At 41.4% G+C, this 19,018-nt stretch overlaps 1 protein-coding gene across 4 annotated transcripts in view; it reads right to left on the bottom strand.

Moving 5' to 3' along the window:
- agtpbp1 (ATP/GTP binding carboxypeptidase 1) overlaps nt 1-19,018 on the bottom strand; it is a 40,843-nt gene that overhangs the window by 16,335 nt on the left and 5,490 nt on the right. For 2 of the 4 annotated variants that reach the window (XM_058072105.1, XM_058072104.1), the window contains 17 exons: nt 18,102-18,232; nt 14,014-14,081; nt 13,875-13,938; nt 11,994-12,140; nt 11,765-11,896; nt 11,591-11,684; nt 11,449-11,486; nt 9,941-10,149; nt 9,689-9,866; nt 9,512-9,553; nt 5,880-5,980; nt 4,709-4,825; nt 2,752-3,374; nt 1,096-1,179; nt 721-810; nt 496-644; nt 321-408 (listed from right to left, as the gene is read on the bottom strand). In XM_058072105.1, the coding sequence (XP_057928088.1) occupies nt 321-408; nt 496-644; nt 721-810; nt 1,096-1,179; nt 2,752-3,374; nt 4,709-4,825; nt 5,880-5,980; nt 9,512-9,553; nt 9,689-9,866; nt 9,941-10,149; nt 11,449-11,486; nt 11,591-11,684; nt 11,765-11,896; nt 11,994-12,140; nt 13,875-13,938; nt 14,014-14,081; nt 18,102-18,232 (2,355 nt within the window). The remainder of the gene's footprint in view (nt 1-320; nt 409-495; nt 645-720; nt 811-1,095; nt 1,180-2,751; nt 3,375-4,708; nt 4,826-5,879; nt 5,981-9,511; nt 9,554-9,688; nt 9,867-9,940; nt 10,150-11,448; nt 11,487-11,590; nt 11,685-11,764; nt 11,897-11,993; nt 12,141-13,874; nt 13,939-14,013; nt 14,082-18,101; nt 18,233-19,018) is intronic. The other 2 variants (XM_058072106.1, XM_058072107.1) reach the window with 1 other exon arrangement.

Here is a 19,018-nt window from a genome sequence, read left to right as displayed (position 1 = left end):
ATAAAAGTTTAATGTTAATTGTTATTTTTCGACACAAAATAAGATGGAAAAATAAATAAGCAAATCAAAAAATAAAACAAGTGAAACAAATGAAACAAATTAATTTTTATTTATTATTAAATTATTAAATAAATGTTTAATGTTAATTTTTATTTTTCGACACAAAATAAGATGGAAAAATAAATAAACAAATAAAAAAACAAATGAAACAAATTAAATTTTAATATCAAGGCGGGGGCCTCAAACTAGTGTCCCACGGGCCGCATTTGGCCTGCGGGCCGTGAGTTTGAGACCCCTGGTCTAGTTTGTGTTGGACCTACTTGTAGTAACAGATGTCCGCTCCTGTCCTGACCCAGCGAGGCCGCCCGCTGATGGCTTCCTGAACGGAGTACATCAACACCTGCATACCTACAAAGTATAAGAGTAGACGTCAGCATGAGTGTACAGTACAGGCAAAGTACTTCATGTGATGGTATTGTACAAAAAGGGTCTCACCGTAGTTGAACTGACTGTTGGACTTCTCACAGTTGATGATGTTGAAGCGATACGTGGCTCCCACGCGCATGCCGCTCACCTCGAAGTAGAACCACTGGTGGTGATGGTTGCTGTTGATGTCCGAATTCAGCACCAGGTCGTACTCGTACCTGCGTAGCCACGGTGCGGTTTTAGAGGAAGTGACGGAATAAAATGGGCGGTGCGCGGTCACGTCGTCTTACTTACTTCCTGATTTGAATGGCCTTCCTGAGGTTGCCGGACTCGAACTGGGAGTTGAATTTCAACGACTCGCCGTCGCTTTCGATGACGGGACAACTGCAACGCACAAAGTCAAAGACATATTACTCACAAAAGTATGAGGGTTAAAAGCAGGGGTCTCAAACACGCGGCCCACACTAGATTGAGGCCCCTGCCTTGATATGAAAGTTTAATGATATTAATGATAGTTTGATATGGATGCTGTATGGTATCATGTACCCAGAAAAAATTATTACGTTTGATTAATGTTCATGTTAAAGGTTAAATAACTGTTAATAGTTATCCTCCCTATCCGTGTGGAAGTGGTAAGTCTTTGGTTTAAATGACTTAAAAAAAACTCACCTGGCAATGTCGAGGTCATAAACTATTTTATCCAAGATGTCGTTTGGGTGAATCAACCTCTCGATATCCTGGAATATCTTAGACCTGCAATGATAGTCGTCAATGATAACGGATGTGCCTTAGTTCTTCAGTAACTACTCTAAACGGATGTGCCTCAGTTCTCCGGTAACTACTCCACCCATTAGTTTCTTATTAGTACCTCATGAGTTCTTTAGTAACTACTGTAAATGGATGTGCCTTAGTTCCTCAGGAAACTACCCTATTAATTAGTTCCTCAGTAACTACTCTAAATGGATGTGCCTTAGTTCCTCAGTAACTACTCTACTCATTAGTACCTCAGAGTTCTTCATGACCTCCTCAGTAACTACCCTAATTAATGTGCCTTAGTTCCTCAGTAACTACTCATTAGTTCTTCATGAGTTCCTCATTAACTACTATAAATGGGTGTGCCTTAGTTCCCCAGTAACTACTCTAAATTGGTGTGCCTTAGTTCCTCAGTAACTACTCAACTCATTATTCAGGATTTCTTCAGTAACTACTCTAAATTGATGTGCCTTAGTTACTCAGTAACTACTCTACTCATTAGTACCTCATGGGTTCTTCAGTAACTACTCTAAATGTATGTGCCTTAGTTCCTCAGTAACTACTCAACTCATTAGTACCTCATGGGTTCTTCAGTAACTACTCTAAATTGATGTGCCTTAGTTCCTCAGTAACTACTCTACTCATTAGTTCCTCAGTAACCACTATAAATTGATGTGCCTTAGCTCTCTGGTAACTACTCCACTCATTCGTACCTCATGAGTTCTTTAGTAACTACTCTAAATTGATGTGCCTTAGTTCTTCAGTAACTACTCTATTAAGTAGTTCCTCAGTAACTACTCTAAATTGGTGTGCCTTAGTTCCTCAGTACCTACTCAACTCATTAGTTATCCAGGATTTCTTCAGTAACTACTCTAAATTGGTGTGTCTTAGTTCCTCAGTAACTACTCTACTCATTAGTTCCTCAGTAACCACTATAAATTGATGTACCTTAGCTCTGCGGTAACTACTCCACTGATTAGTAGCTCATGAGTTCCTCAGTACCTACTCAACTCATTAGTTCTTCAGGATTTCTTCAGTGACTACTCTAAATTGATGTGCCTGAGTTCCTCAGTAACTACTCTATTAATTAGTTCCTCAGTAACTACTCTAAATTGGTGTGCCTTAGTTCCTTAGTTCCTACTCAACTCATTAGTTCTTCAGGATTTCTTCAGTAACTACTCTAAATTGATGTGCCTTAGTTCCTCAGTAACTACTCTACTCATTAGTTCCTCAGTAACCACTATAAATTGATGTGCCTTAGCTCTCCGGTAACTACTCCACTGATTTGTACCTCATGATTTCCTCAGTAACTACTCTAAATTGATGTGCCTTAGTTCCTCAGTAACTACTCTACTCATTAGTTCCTCAGTAACCACTATAAATTGATGTGCCTCAGTTCCTTGGCAACTTCTCATTAGTACTCTATTCATTGCACAATAACAACTCTAAGTTGATGTACCTTAGTCATTAGTTCCTCAGTAACTACTCTATTCCTTAGTTCCTCATTAACTACTGTATTTTTGAGCACCTTAAAGTGAGACTGAATAAACGGCGTGTGTGTCAGCGTCTCACCTCTGTACGCCGTAAAGTCTCTCCAGGAGGGGCTCCCTAAACGTGGGGGCCACGTGTCCAAAGTAGTCTGGGTAGGCCACTTCAGTGTACTGAGGTACAGAATGAGTCCCCTTCACCATGTCCACGTAAAGGTCCAGGTCGTGCAGCGGGAGGAGCTGGGCCGTGTCGGGTACCTCCAGCACAGCTCCTTCATCCTCTGCGCCCTCCGACCCACAGTCTGACCCCCCTCCCCCTCCTGCCAAACAGCGAATAGCGATGCCCTCCAAAAGCAGAGGAGAATGAGCGACTTTCTGTATGCTGATAGGAGATCCCTTCTGCTTGTCCAGGTTTAAAGACTCCTCGCTTTTAAGGGCGACGCATTCAAGCGCGTGTGAGAGATCCTGCGCCACCTCCTCTCTTTTGTTTCGCTCCTTGCTGAAACGCAGCGAGTCCAGCTGTAGAGCCGGAGAAGGAAGAGGAGCCGGGGCAGAGTAATGGGGGTCTTTGGGAGCGGGGCAGAGGACCGAAGAGGTCTGCGTGGTCACGTCATTCGTGGAGAGCGCCTGACCTGTGGGCACGAGGACTGTCCGAGGGGTTCGGGCTAACGATGATGAAGATGTGGTGGAGCAATCAAAGGTATAATCCTATTGGAGAGAGATTGGGACAATATTACCAAACTAGAAAATTCCAGCGGAAATTTTGATGGGCTTGCCACCTGTGCTGTGAACCTTGGGCCCGGTGTGCCAACGGCTACTGTGCTAGCACCTAGCAAGACAACCTCAAGTACTGTAAAGGTTGATGCAGTCCCATAGTGTCCCCACATCATGCCATGTGTCTATTTGCCTTTAGACATTAGTAAATTAGCTTAAATGCTAACATACTAACGGTTACCAGGCTAGCACCTAGCAAGACAGCCTCAGGCCCCAAAAAGTTTGGGGCAGGCCCATAGTGTCCCCACATCATGCCATGAGTGTATTTGCCTTTAGACATGAGTAAATTAGCTCAAATGCTAGCACGCTAACAGTCATCATGCTAGCACCTAGCAAGAGAGCCTCAAGTTTAGAAAGTGCCAAGGTCGTCCTATAACATCCCTACATCATGCCATGTGTGTATTTGCTCGTAGACATGAGTAAATTAGCTTAAATGCTAACATGCTAACACTACCATGCTAGCACCTAGCAAGAGAGCCTCAAGTTTAGAAAGTGCCAAGGTTGTCCTTTAACCTCCCTACATCATGCCATGTGTGTATTTGCCTTTAGACATGAGTAAATTAGCTTAAATGCTAACATGCTAACGGCTACCATGCTAGCACCTAGCAAGAGAGCCTCAAGTTTAGAAAGTGCCAAAGTTGTCCTTTAACCTCCCTACATCATGCCATGTGTGTATTTGCCTTTAGACATGAGTAAATTAGCTTAAATGCTAACATGCTAAGGGCTACCATGCTAGCACCTAGCAAGACAGCCTCAGGTCCCGAAAGTTTGGGGCAGGCCCATAGTGTCCCCACATCATGCCATGAGTGTATTTGCCTTTAGACATGAGTAAATTAGCTAAAATGCTAACATGCTAACGGCTACCATGCTAGCACCTAGCAAGAGAGCCTCAAGTTTAGAAAGTGCCAAAGTTGTCCTTTAACCTCCTTTAACCTCCCCAGCAGTCTATGGGGCTTGCATTACTGAGCAAGCCCATAATAATAGCTAAACATCACAAGGAATAACAATATGGGCTTGCATTACTGAGCAAGCCCATATTGTTATGGGCTTGCTCAGTAATGCAAGCCCCATAGACAGCTGCTAAGCAGCAGTCTATGGGGCTTGCATTACTGAGCAAGCCCATAATTATTAGTTATTAGTGTAACAATATAATCAATTATTGCTCCCATTCAATGCAGATTTTGCACAGGTGTACCTAATATTGTGGTCAGTTTATTCAAAAATGCTATGCTATCGATAATAAATATACGGGTGTTTGAAATACTGGCCTGGAAGTCCTCCGACAGCTCCACGAAAAACCTTTCGTAGACTCTTAACTCTTCAAAAGGTCGGGTTGGGCTCTTTTGAGGATGAAGCTTGTTTATGTCCTTCTCGATATCGTCATTCTGTGGAACGGGAACAAATAGCACAGGAACGCAGGAACATACGTTTAATAGCGCCCTCTGCTGGAATACATGCTCTATTGACCGAAAGCACCAAAAGGAAAGTTAAAAGGACACTGAATTAGAAAAAACACATATATAACACTTTTTAACTTGAATCATGATCTGGGGTGCTTGAGAAAGTGGAAAAGGAAAAAGAGGCTCTGTATGACCACATGGTTATTTGTGTTATTTAAGTATGCTGCACAACACGACTCGGCAGCACAACCAATGTTGGAACAGTCGTGAGGTGTAAACTGCTCAGCCGGGGCAAGAGGTTGCCTACAGCCACAGCTGTCAAAAGCCAATGTTTTTTGTGCTAATTTGTGCCCTGGCGTCGTAGACCAGGGGTCTCAAACATGCGGCCCGCCAGGACACTAGTTTGAGGCTGGTGGGCCGGATTCAAACGCTTGGTGGGCCGAATGTGGCCCCTGGGCCGTAGTTTGCCCACCCCTGCACTATTACATCTTTTAAACCTTTATTTTGATTGGTCTACTTATTTTTGCTCTTTTTTTAGCCATTAAGCTGTTACTTAAAACATGCTAATCTAACAAAAGGTCTAGACCAGGGGTCTCAAACACGCGAACCCGTGGGCCAAATGTGGCCCGCATGACACTAGTTTGAGGCCCCCGCCTTTGATATGAAGGTTTAATGTTAGTGCGGCCCAGTACCCAGAAAAAATTATTACGTTTGATTAATGTTCATGTTAACGGTTAAATAACTGTTAATAGTTATCCTCCCAATCCGTGTGGAAGTGGTAAGTTTTTGGCTATTTAAGTTTAAAGGAAATAACTTGGAGGGTACCGTTTAGGTCGCTAGCGCTCTAGTTTGCGAGTTAGCATGTGTCTCAAGACCCTGCAGTTGCGCAATAAAACCTGATGCTGCCCAGTCTCACCCAGACCCGAGCTCCAGTGGCCCCCAAGTAAATTGAGTTCGAGACCCCTGTTGTAGACTCTTCAGTTACTTAAATAGAAGTGTAAATTGGAGCGTTTACGGGGAACAACACGCAAAGGATTACCAAAGAGCGACAATCCTTCTCGTCCTCCTCGTTCTCCGTGTCGTTTTCCGTGTCTGCCTCCGTGTCCTCGTTGTCGTCGCTGTCGTCCACCACGTCGTCCACTGAGTGAACACACACATGACAACTTAAAACTGGCCTTTTTCCCGTGTGCTGCTATGATTGGGTGATGAACATACAGTCGTCCCTCGTTTATCGCGGTTAATTGGTTCCAGACCCGAGCGCATTAAGTGAATTTCCACAAAGTAAGAGTCAATATTATTTATTATATTATTAAAGTATAGAAAATTACCATTATTACAGCCCGCTCGACATGAAATTAGTTATTGTAAATGTAAGAAAGTGTTTCAAATGGAGTGAGAAAGCAGCCAAAACTTACCACTTCCACACAGAATGAGAGGATGACCTTTTTTTTCCATTCCATACAGTGTGAAGGGTAATGTAATCTAACATTAGCAAGCCACGAAGCTAACTACTTAGCCTCTCCAATTTAGTTATTGAAAATATAAGAAAGTGTTTCAAATGGAGTGGGAAAGCAGCCAAAACTTACCACTTCCACACAGAATGAGAGAACCTTTTTTTCCATTCCATACAGTGTGAAGGGCAATGTCATCTAACATTAGCAAGCCACGAAGCTAACTACTTAGCCTCTCCAATTTAGTTATTGTAAATGTAAGAAAATATTTCAAATGGAGTGGGAAAGCAGCCAAAACTTACCACTTCCACACAGAATGAGAGGATAACCTTTTTTTTCCATTCCATACAGTGTGAAGGGTAATATAATCTAACATTAGTGATGCCTATTGACCAGAACACTATATATAACTATATATAACTATATATAGTATATATATAACTATATAATAACTATATATATGTATATATATATATATATATATATATATATATATATATATATATATATATATATATATATATATATATATATATATATATATATATATATATATATATATATATATAACTATAACTTGTCTTTTAATCTTTTTTGACTAATAATAGGCCACGGTCAATTATGAAACAGCGATATTGGAACCACAACATAGCGAGGGATGACTGTATGTGATATTACAGGTGTTCAGATAGCATTATTATCCTGTAAATATTATTTTGTAATTATAGGGATGTCAGATAATATCAGCTGACCAATATTATCAGGCGATATTGGCATAAAAATGACGATTCATGTACTTTTTTTTCTGCGCACAATGATATCGGGACGTACATGATGACACAGTAACAAGCTTGCTAGCTCAGTATGTGTACACAATGGAAATACTGTATGTCATTTGCAATAAAAGCGCCGGTTGGGGGTGGGCGTGGGGTGTCAGGGGTCTTCCTGTAATTCAGGGGTGTCCAAATCTTTTCCATCGAGGGCCACATATTTAAAAATGAAAGGACAGAAGAGCCACTTTGATATTTTGTAAAGCTAAAGGGGTGTCACGATATGAGATGATACATGAAATTGGGTCTAAGGGGCAAGATAAAAAAAAAAAAAAATCGTGCCCGTGAAACAACCAATCAGAGAACAGCACACAAGTGCTTAGTGCCTAGTGCTTCTCCAGTCACCAAAAAACCCAAACTTGATTAATGGAACTTTAATTGTCAGACATTGATAAGATAAGACTGTTATTATTAAAATATTATTGTTGAAATATTTTTGCAATTGTTGTGTTTACACTGTTTAGATATAATACATGTAATAAACTGGAATTTTCTGGAAACAAAATGGTCTTTTCAGCTCATGATTAAATAGTATGTGATAATAAGATCATCACATGGTTTGTAATGTATCACATGTTTTATATCTAAACAGTGTAAACCAGGGGTGCTCACACTTTTTCAGCATGCGAGCTACTTTTAAAATGACCGAGTCAAAATGATCTACCCACTACAAAAATGCAAAACATCTATTTATTTTCATATGTATTGAGGATTATTTGTACGTACAATGTATGTTGATGTACCTTACATAACCAAATGAGCCAATGTTGCAAAACACACATAATTAACTATTAACATTTTTTGTAATTACCTGAGTTTATTTTGATGACTTGCACTGAATTGAACCAGCCAGGGATGCATAGTCCGGACAGTAGCTGCTGATAGCCAGCCTCAAGCACACTTCCAAATGTTTATCAGTCATGGATAATATCCGTATCATAATATCCGTATAATATTCCATATCCGTATGGAAGTGATATGTTTTTTGCCTTTTTACTTGGTCCAATTTTTGCCTTTTTACTTGGTCCAGCTCCTTCACTCATTTTAGTGACCATAAACTTTAGCGAGGGCTTAAAATCTCGCAATTCGCCGACTAGCTTAGCACTTTGCATCGTTGTTTAGCATGAGCGGTGACCTAAAGGTCAAAATTCAGTTGTCATCTGATTGGTTGTCCTGTATGTCAATCAAGTAACGGGGATGGATGATAGGCTGACATCGTAAGTTCTGCTGCACTTAGAGACGTTGTTTGATTTGATTGGTCGCCCGAAGGGCAACATTCAGTTGTCATCTGAATGGCTGCCCTGTATATCAATCAAGTGACGGCATTGCTGCTGGGATGATATTTTTGTAATGTCACGCCGCGATCGACCAGCGATCGACCAGTACCACCTCCGCGATCGACCGGTAGCTCGCGATCGACTTAATGAGCACCCCTGGTGTAAACTGTGTGTTCATGCTCGTGCGCTGTTCTCTGATTGGTTGTTTCACGGGCACGATACCAGAGCAGCGCGCTCTGAGTGGACAGCTACGGGGGCTGATACTGGACATGGTCAAACTCTATATTTTATCAGTATCACTGCCCTGGGCTTTGACACCGTATCATTTCGGCCTTTTCCCGTATCATTCATGGGCGCTTTCTAGGGTACAGGGACAATTAATACTGTAGTATGTGATACAGTAAACCTCGGATATATCGGACTCGGATATATCGGAAATTAGCTCACAACGGACAGATAAAAAAGAACCGATTTTTCTGTAATGCATTTCCAATAAAAATTCATTGCATATATCGGATTTTTTATAACGGATTTCGCCTATTTCAGACAAAATCTCCAGTCCTGTTCCAATGCATTTCCATTAAATTTCCCTCGCATATATCGGATGGCCGCATCGTGGCGCTCCGATTCGCCGAATCGTGACAGGCCGCTATACGACGTCATTTGCAGCGTTTGCAGCGTTGCCTGCGCGTCCAGGTACATTGGAAACATAGTCAAGGAAGTGCCTTTTTATAACGGATAAAATCCGATTTACGCATATACCAGGTATAAATCCGATATATGCATAAAACGGACATTTTCCGGTATACGCGTATAACGGATTTCACTTATATCGGACAAAACCAGTGGGAACAATTGAATCCGATATATCCGAGGTTTACTGTAATAAGTATTATCACAAACACAAGACAAACCATGTGATAACCTATAAATATCGGACATCGCTGAGAAAGCCAATATGGAGCATCTCCAGATACTGTTATGTACATGTGAGGATGAAGTATCGCATTAAAAGCGTGATTACAGGTGTAATCATAGTTTAGATGATGACCCATGCAATGATGATGAATGGAAAATGTTCATTTTTCCACGTCTTACTGGAAGTGGTCTTACCCTTCTTTAAGGGCTCGATGCAGAGGTGAGCATTTGTTCTTCCTGTAGGGAACATGGTCAAGAGTACTGTTGCTCTAACAAGTATTGCTTGTTAATGTGTGTGTGTGTGTGTGTTTCGGTCCATGTTGAGCGCATGTTCATGGGCTTGGGTGTGTGTTTTGGTGCAGGATGTCTCACCCCCTGGAGGCTGGCTGTATAACTGCGCCACGGGCCCTGAAGCCAACGCATGGTCCAGCTGGTAATGGAAAGCGGACTTGATGGTGGGAAGAGGCAAGCGGTTCTTAGGGAAGCACTTCCTCATGATGAGACTCGACGTGTTCACCAGAGGATCCAGGGTTCGAACTGTGAGACACTCCTGGAAAAGACAAAGGAATCAGATCGAATCAGATGTTTTACGATCGCAAAAAAAAATGCACCGGCTTCACTCACACTGGACGAGTTGTAGAGGATACGCATGCCGTCGGCTTCGGTGAAGGACTTCCTGCCTAGTTTGGTGTTGGTGATGTTGCGCAAGCAGCCCAGCAGGCCTTTACGGATGGCCGTGTGACGATGCCACGTGTCGTTGCGGTGCCAGTCCATGTAGAGTGTCAGCAGGGTGGACACGCAGCGTGCCTCCACCGCGCGGCGAGCGTTGGTTTCTGTGGGAGTGGATGAGCGTGAGAGTCCAGTCTCGTCTACGGTTATTATTATTGATGAAAATATGAATGGGGGGTGCTGGAGCCTATCCCAGCTGTCTTCGGGCGTGAGGCGGGGTACACCCTGGACTGGTCGCCAGCCAATCACAGGGCACATATAGACAAACAACCATTCACACTCACATTCATACCTATGGACAATTTGGAGTCGCTAATTAACCTAGCATGTTTTTGGAATGTGGGAGGAAACCGGAGTACCCTGAGAAAACCCACGCATGCACGGGGAGAACATGCAAACTCCACACAGAGATGCCCGAGGGTGGAATTGAACCCTGGTCTCCTAGCTGTGAGGTCTGCGCGCTAACCCCGTGCATGCGTGGGTTTTCTCCGGGTACTCCGGTTTCCTCCCACATTCCAAATGCTAATTTTTTTACCCTTTGTATTGGGTTGTAGACTCCTATTGAGCAGCTACTAGATCTTCCAGAATCTGCACCTATTCCCACTGTATTTCCTTGGATTTGTGCTTCCCAAGGCTGCACGGTGAGATAGTGGTTAGCGCGCAGGCCTCACATCTTGGAGACCTGACTTCAATCCCACCCTCGGCCATCTCTGTGTGGAGTTTGCATGTTCTCCCCGTGCATGCGTGGGTTTTCTCCGGGTACTCCGGTTTCCTCCCACATTCCAAAAACATGCTAGGTTAATTAGCGACTCCAAATTGTCCATAGGTATGAATGTGAGTGTGAATGGTTGTTTGTCTATATGTGCCCTGTGATTGGCTGGCCACCAGTCCAGGGTGTACCCCGCCTCTCTCGCCCCAAGACAGCTGGGGTAGGCTCCCTCGTGAGTATAGAAGCGGTAGAAAAATGAATGAATGAATAAGCATTAGGTATTCTTGGCCTAAATTAAGCATTTTAAAGCAAACAGAAACATACTTGCTCACGGTGCAACAAAACAAAAACAATACATCCACAGCGAGACATTACATAAATCAACTACCTGATACACTGAACATAACATGTAACTAAAAACTGTCATTTCCAAATGCCTGCAAGGCATGCTGGGTAGTCCAGCAATATGAATGTTGTGCATTGTGTGTTGAGATGTTGTGTTGTTTGAATGGCTCTTTTGTACATGCTACACATTGCATCAGACTTTATTAGTGACTAGTGTTGCCGGCTAAAGTTTCGATGGCTGGCGGGCCTGATGTAGCCTTGGGCCGCAGTTTGCCCACCCCTGCTGTATAAGATGTAGAACAACAAGCGGATATCAGAGCTTATTTACGATCATCAATCAAATACTCACTAGATTTGAGCAGCGCGGCCAGTGCATCCACAGCGACCCTGCCGAGTCAGAAGACACAGTAAGATGTAATAACGAATGAGGCCTGCAGGGGGTGCTGGTTTCACGTTTTTCAAGATTTCATGCGCCTAAGAGGTGTACGTACTTGAGAAGGCTGGTGTTCTTCTTGCTGTACGGCGCCAAAATCTTGAACATGATCTCGATCGCTCCGCTTTTGCCCAGCGATATGGCGTTAACCACTGGACAGGGATAAAAAAACAACAAAAAAACGGCATCAAACAATGAATAGTAGAACAAATTATGGTAACATTGGACTTACTGTTGGCAGAGTAAACCCTGAGAACCTGCAAACACGGTAGAAGCAGTTTAACGTTTTGGAGGTTCTTCTTGATCAAGTTGATGGTGATGTTCAGAGCGCCGCTGAGACGCGCCTTCACGCCCAACTTCCTGTCTGAGTACAAACACGCGGGACACACATAAAGGCTGTGAGGTCTTTTAATTGTGCAGGTGTCCCTAATGTTGTGTCCTCATGAAACGGAGCTCCTTACCTTTCGGGCCCACCTTAGCCAGCAGGGAGTGAAGCTGCAGCATCAGCTCCTCGCTGGGGTGAAACTCTTTACTGGTGCTGATTAGAATGCGCAGCAAGACTCCCGTTCCACCTTTGGAGACAAACACTCCCACCCGGCGCCCTTTGCCTGGAACAGAAAGGACACCAGGAGGTCAATGGAGAAACATTCATTCATTTTCTACTGCTTTTTCCTCACAAGGGTCGGGGGTGCTGGAGCCTATCCCAGCTGTCTACGGGCGACAGGCAGGGTACGCGCTGGACTGGTGGCCAGCCAATCACAGGGCACATATAGACAAACAACCATTCACACTCACATTCATACCTATGGACAATTTGGAGTCGCTAATTAACCTAGCATGTTTTTGGAATGTGGGAGGAAAACCGGAGTACCTGGAGAAAACATGCAAACTCCACACAGAGATGGCCGAGGGTGGAATTGAACCCTGGTCTCCGAGCTGTGAGGTCTGCACGCTAAACACTAGACCGCCGTGCAGCCAAGCGCTATACAAATAAAATGTATTATTATTATTAATAATACATCTCTGTGTGGAGTTTGCATGTTCTCCCCGTGCATGCGTGGGTTTTTTCCGGGTACTCCGGTTCCCTCCCACATTCCAAAAACATGCTAGGTTAATTGGTGACTCCAAATTGTCCATAGGTATGAATGTGAGTGTGAATGAAGGTTCGCATTGGGAGTGACCGGGATGGATAGGATCAGGAACGAATCCATCAGAGAGACATTACATGTTAGAGGCCTTGGAGATGAAGTCAGAGAGGCCGGACTGAGATGGTTGGGACATGTCCAGAGGAGAGATAGTGAATGTTCTGAACTCCTGTTTCCATGCCGAGTTTGCTCTTCGCTCAAAATACTCCATTTACTGAATCCTACTATGTGGAAATTCACCTATGACGGTTGATTCTGGAACCAATTACAGACAGTGGCACTGAGGAAAAGACAGGAAGCAGAACTGGAGGTAGCAGGGATGAGAATGCTGAGGTTCTCATTGGGAGTGACCGGGATGGATAGGATCAGGAACGAATCCATCAGAGACATATTACATGTTAGAGGCCTTGGAGATTAAGTCAGAGAGGCCGGACTGAGATGGTTGGGACATGTCCAGAGGAGAGATAGTGAATGTTCTGAACTCCTGTTTCCATGCCAAGTTTGCTCTTTTGCTACTAGGACTAGGATGACGTGTCGACGTCATCGATACCATCGAGGCCAACCATGTTGTTTGGTCTACAGACAGTGGCACTGAGGAAAAGACAAGAAGCAGAACTGGAGGTAGCAGGGATGAGGTTGCTGAGGTTCGCATTGGGAGTGACCGGGATGGATAGGATCAGGAACGAATCCATCAGAGAGACATTACATGTTAGAGGCCTTGGAGATGAAGTCAGAGAGGCCGGACTGAGATGGTTGGGACATGTCCACAGGAGAGATAGTGAACGTTCTGAACTCCTGTTTCCATGGGACGACGTGTCGGCGTCATCGATACCATCGAGGCCAACCATGTTGTTTGGTCTACAGACAGTGGCACTGAGGAAAAGACAGGAAGCAGAACTGGAGGTAGCAGGGATGAGGTTGCTGAGGTTCGCATTGGGAGTGACCGGGATGGATAGGATCAGGAACGAATCCATCAGAAAGACATTGGAGATGAAGTCAGAGAGGCCGGACTGAGATGGTTGGAACATGTCCAGAGGAGAGATAGTGAATGTTCTGAACTCCTGTTTCCATGCCGAGTTTGCTCTTTTGCGGACTAGTAGTAGCTTTAATAGTGTCCAATTCCCTTTAGGCACAGCACCAACATATTGATATGTAAATAAACTGACTACTACAATGGTAGCAGGTCTTAGTACTCACCCAAGGTCAGGAGCTCACTGAGTATGCACAGGATGTTCAAGATGGTCTGGGCGTCCCTGGTGCTCTGTCAAGGGTCACAGGGGTTTTTATTAACATTAGTGGTTAAAAAGAGACCCCGCCCCCTTGAGGAGTGACTGACCTCTAGTGAAGACAGGATGACCTCCATGCCGCTGGTGCCTTTGGACATCACCTCCTTTCCAGTCTTCTCTGCAGAACGAGACAAAAAGGAGCTGAGTTATCCACCAATCCCATGTGTTTAGTTGCTCTGCTGTCACCACTACACCACCGCACGGTTAGCATGTGACTGTGTAAGAATTTCATCCCCCAACATTCATAATAAGACAAATGTATCGGGACACCTGCAGGAAATGGAAAGTGTCAAGTGAAAACGACTGACGTGTGTAAACACTCGGGAAGCTTGGAGGTAGGGGGGTGGGGACGGGGGTGGCGGGGGGCAGCTCTGACGCGTTGACCTTTTGGAGCATTTCTGTCGTGCCAGACTTTTTTTAAGGTGCTCAAAAACAGGAGGAGCTTCAACGCACACACAGGCTGTTTGATTCCAATACCATTTTTTTTAAATAATCTGTTCCAGGGTCAAACTGTCACCATCATAACCCCAACCCATTTATATCTCTCAAATGATAGCAAAAAAATATATATATATAAGACCACCACTGCCGTATTTTTCACAATGTCAAAATTGTCGTTAATTTTTTCAAACCTTGTTGGTATAGACTCAGGGTTACAAATGTGCGGACACGGGGCCATTTGCAGCACGCGGCTGTTTTTTTTCTTGGCCCTCAATATAATTGAACAAAAAAAACTGCAAAAATTGAAAATAATCTGCTGACATTTTCCAAGCATGAAGTCAAACTATTAAGAAAAAACAGTTATATTCTCACGAGAAGAATAACAATATACTGCAATGACAACAAAATAACATCATTTAGATAATCTTTTTTGAAAAATTAAGTGGCGGGAAAAGTTATGTTACAAAAATAAAGTCAAAATATTAAGGGAATAAAGTTGGAATTCCGTCAAGAAAATTTACGAGAACAAAGTTGAAATAGTTGGAAAAATGAAGAGGAAAAACAGTCCGAAAGAGGGGATAAACATCACCGCATGCATGTAGTGTAGGCAGCTGCTAAGGACGCTGTGGCCGCCAGGGGGCGCCAAAAACACTAGAAAAAAATGACTATTACTGTGATGATTCTAATGTAAAGCAATGCCCAATTTATATTAACAACCTCGTGAGGAAAAGCGGTAGAAATGTGGCCCGCAGGACACTAGTTTGAGGCCCCCGCCTTGATATGAAAGTTTAATGTTAGTACGGCCCGCGCAAGTTTGATATGGATGCTGTATGGTATCATGTACCCAGAAAAAATTATTACGTTTGATTAATGTTCATGTTAAAGGTTAAATAACTGTTAATAATTATCCTCCCTATCCGTGTGGAAGTGGTAATTTTTTTGGTTATTTAAGTTTAAAGGAAATAACTTGAAGGCTACCGTTTAGGTCGCTAGCTCTCTAGTTTGCGAGTTAGCATGTGTCTCAAGACCCTGCAGTTGCGCAATATGTTGTAAATTAAAAAAAAGTATAAATGTGACTATAGTCGTGTTTTGTCATGTCTACAGGGCTCTAATAATGCTTTGTTCATTTTAATCTGAAAAAAATAATTTGTCTACCCACCAACTATATGTGGTTTCTTAAGTTTTTATTATTTGCCGTTTTATTATTATTATTATATTTATTTATTACTGATTGATTTTCTTTATTCTTGATTTGTTTATTTATTTTTCATCTTATTTTGTGTAGAAAAATAAAAATTAAGATATTTGAGAAGAGTGGAATGTTTTATCAGAGCTTTTCTTGTAGAAAATCGAAACCAAAGAAAAGTTTTTTTCATTTTTCTATTTTTAATAAATAGTATAGCTTTTTTTTTTTTTTTTTTTTAGCCTGAAGCCTACCTGGAGAGTCGGGGCGGCGGTCATAGTATCCCCTGCTGTAGCGGTGCTCCATTTCATAGGTAGTCAAGCTCAAACAAGACTATTCTCTTGCTAATTGTAGTCCCAAAGCAACGTGTCGCCAATCAAAGAGCAAGGAGAAGAACCGTGACCCGTGTAATCGTCGCACCCCCCTCTGGAAGACACGGCCCCCTTTGCTGTAGAAAACCGACAACATTTTTTCCCAAAATGACAAGTGAGTGATGTTCCTGTCACGACACGTGAGTGAGATTCCCCGTGGAAAAACCGCCGCCGCCGCCCTTGTTCTTGCCCTCCTCAGAGCCTCTTTGAACATGAGACCCCACCCGAGTACAGCAAAGTCCGGCGTGGGGTTTACAGTTACCGCTGGCCCCACGTCACGCTCCCTGTGGGTGTGTGTGTGTGTGAGATGATGGGGGGGTGGAACAGCTGACAGATGGACACAAGACATTCCGGACTGAGAGGAAGATGGATTACATGCAGGAGGAATGGAGATGTTCAGGAAAAGCGAGGTCGGAGTAGCGTGCTTTTTTCTACACCGTCAGTGTGGTTGGCGTCGCAGAAAGGTACCGGTTCGATGGCGAAATGATGACAAAAAAACAAGACATGGAACTTCCTGTCAGAGGGGACTAAAGCAGGTACAGTACATCACTCACATTTTAGTAATAAGAGACAATACTATTGCATAATATGAGTGCTAAAGGTAACTATAGGGATGCTAGTTTATGTCTAAGGGCTCTAATAATATTAAAAAACTGTATTTTCAGAGTCATAACTGCAAAAATATTACATTTACTCCTACTTGCAAGTGTCCAAAGTGAGGCAAGTGTTTTTTTTTTAATTGGCGTGTGGTAACATATTTAGGATTTTAAAAAATAAACAATAAAATAATACATTTAATTAATTTAGAAAATAAAATGACACCAAAATATGAGCAAAAATGGGAAAATCAGAGCAAAAAGGCCAAATGGAAAAAAAAAAGAAGCTGGAATTTTGGTGCAAGCAGCTAATAAAACAAAAGCTTTGTTTTTAAATAAATATTATATAATATAATATATAATATAAATGAATACATTTTTTGGCCTAAAAAACACATAAAAATATAAAATCCTTTAGAGTGCTGAAGGTAACTATAGGGATGCTAGTTTATGTCTAAGAGCTCTAATAATATTAAAAAACTGTATTTTCAGAGTCATAACTGCAAAAATATTAAATTTACTCCGACTTGCAAGTGTCCAAAGTGAGGCAAGAAGCCTGTTTTTTTTTTTAATTAGCTTGTGGTAATACATTTAGGATTAAAAAAATAAACAATAAAATAATACATTTAATTAATTTAGAAAATAAAATGACACCAAAATCCCAGCAAAAATAAGAAAATCAGAGCAAAGGGGCCAAATGGAAAAAAAAAAAAAAAGAAGCTGAAATTTTGGTGGAAGCAGCTAATAAAACAAAAGCTTTGTTTGTAAATAAATAAATAAATATTATATAATATAATATATAATATAAATAAATACATTTTTTGGCCTAAAAAACACATTAAAAATATAAAATCCTTTAGATTTTCAGTATGCAGCCCAAGTTGGAAAACGTTTGGACACCCTTGACTTTGACGATTTTGTGTTTGCCTTAATATTAATATAATAATATAATAATAATATAGTCAGGGTTATAATATAAAAATAATAATGATATTATTATGATAGCTTTCTAAGTAAACCTTTATATTTATATAACTTTTTTCCTCCTTAAAAAATGCTTTTTTTAATTTTTTTATTTTTTTTATTATTTTATTTATTATTATTTATTCTTGCAATTCTTTAACTTTCTTAAATTTTTTTGGTGCAACCCTGCTGTGTTGTAATGCACAGTGTACACCACTAGAGGTCAGTGCTTAGCAATAGTAAACAGCGGATGTGAGCCTTTCATGTTTTGGACCGTTTCAGCTGGTGCTGACTATTTTCAGCCACTATTCCAGGCTGTGTATGTGTGTGTGTGTGTGTGTGTGTGAGAGAGAGAGAGTCTATATCCCCCGTGAGAGCCTCCGATCACTATCAGTGACTATGTGTGTATCTGTGTCCGCTATTTCAGGTCGGCATGGCTACAACACGTAAACACGTCCACACCTCCATTCATATCTTTAAACGCCTCACGAAACCAGAAGCTCGGATTTGTGTTTGCATGCGTGCACACGACACCCTGCTTAAATGTCCGCAGGCTGTACCGACGTTATGGCGTTGATGCTCACCTTGTGTCTGTATGAGATGAAGAAGCTTGGACGTGATCTGCCGGCTCGTTTCGGGATCTCTCACCATAGAGTCGCCGGTCATCTTCTCCAGTTGGGCCAGTAGTATCTGCACTTTGGAGGTACTGGGAACACTGAGAGGTCAAAATAAAATATTCCGTTGTTTAATTTCGGACAATGACTACATTAAAGGACATTTGTACAATGTTTTAACACTAATAGTTCCTAAGTCTAACTATTATCTCATGTTTTTTTTTATCCACGACTTTTCTTGACGTGATGAAGGAAAAACCTCCTCCCTTGTCGACATGATACTGCATCTGACCCGGCGCCAACCAAAAGACACCTGACCATGTATGAGCCCACCACTTAAAAAAAAAAAATTGGGGGGGGGGGAGAAAAAAAGACAAGAAAAAAAAAATACAAAAGAAGCAGGTTTCACTACACATCTTAAAAGAAAGCCTGTCGCTCTAGCAGCTATACATCAGTGGGAACAGGAAGTTTGATCATTTTGTTGCAAGATGACGCTGTTAAAATCAACTACAGTAGGGCTGAAGCTAATGATTATTATTAATTATTATAATTATATGATTAATATATTTATATTTATTTTTATATTTATTTTTATTTAATTCATTTAATATTTATTTAATATAGTTATTATTATTTGTTATGAATATTATTTTTTATTTAATTTTTTTAATATTTATTTAATATAGTTATTATTATTTATTATGAATATTATTTTTTATTTAATTAATTTATTATTTATTTAATATAGTTATTATTATTTATTATTAATGTTATTTTTTATTTAATATGTATTCAATATAGTTATTATTTATTATGAATATTATCATTTATTTAATATTTATTTAATATAGTTATTATAATTTATTATTATTTATTTATTTTTTAAT

This window comes from Doryrhamphus excisus, chromosome 4 (genome assembly GCF_030265055.1).
Source record: "Doryrhamphus excisus isolate RoL2022-K1 chromosome 4, RoL_Dexc_1.0, whole genome shotgun sequence".
Classification (NCBI taxonomy): Eukaryota; Metazoa; Chordata; class Actinopteri; order Syngnathiformes; family Syngnathidae; genus Doryrhamphus; species Doryrhamphus excisus.
The sequence above is the reverse complement of the archived record's forward strand: the minus strand, read 5'-3'. Positions and strand labels throughout refer to the sequence as shown.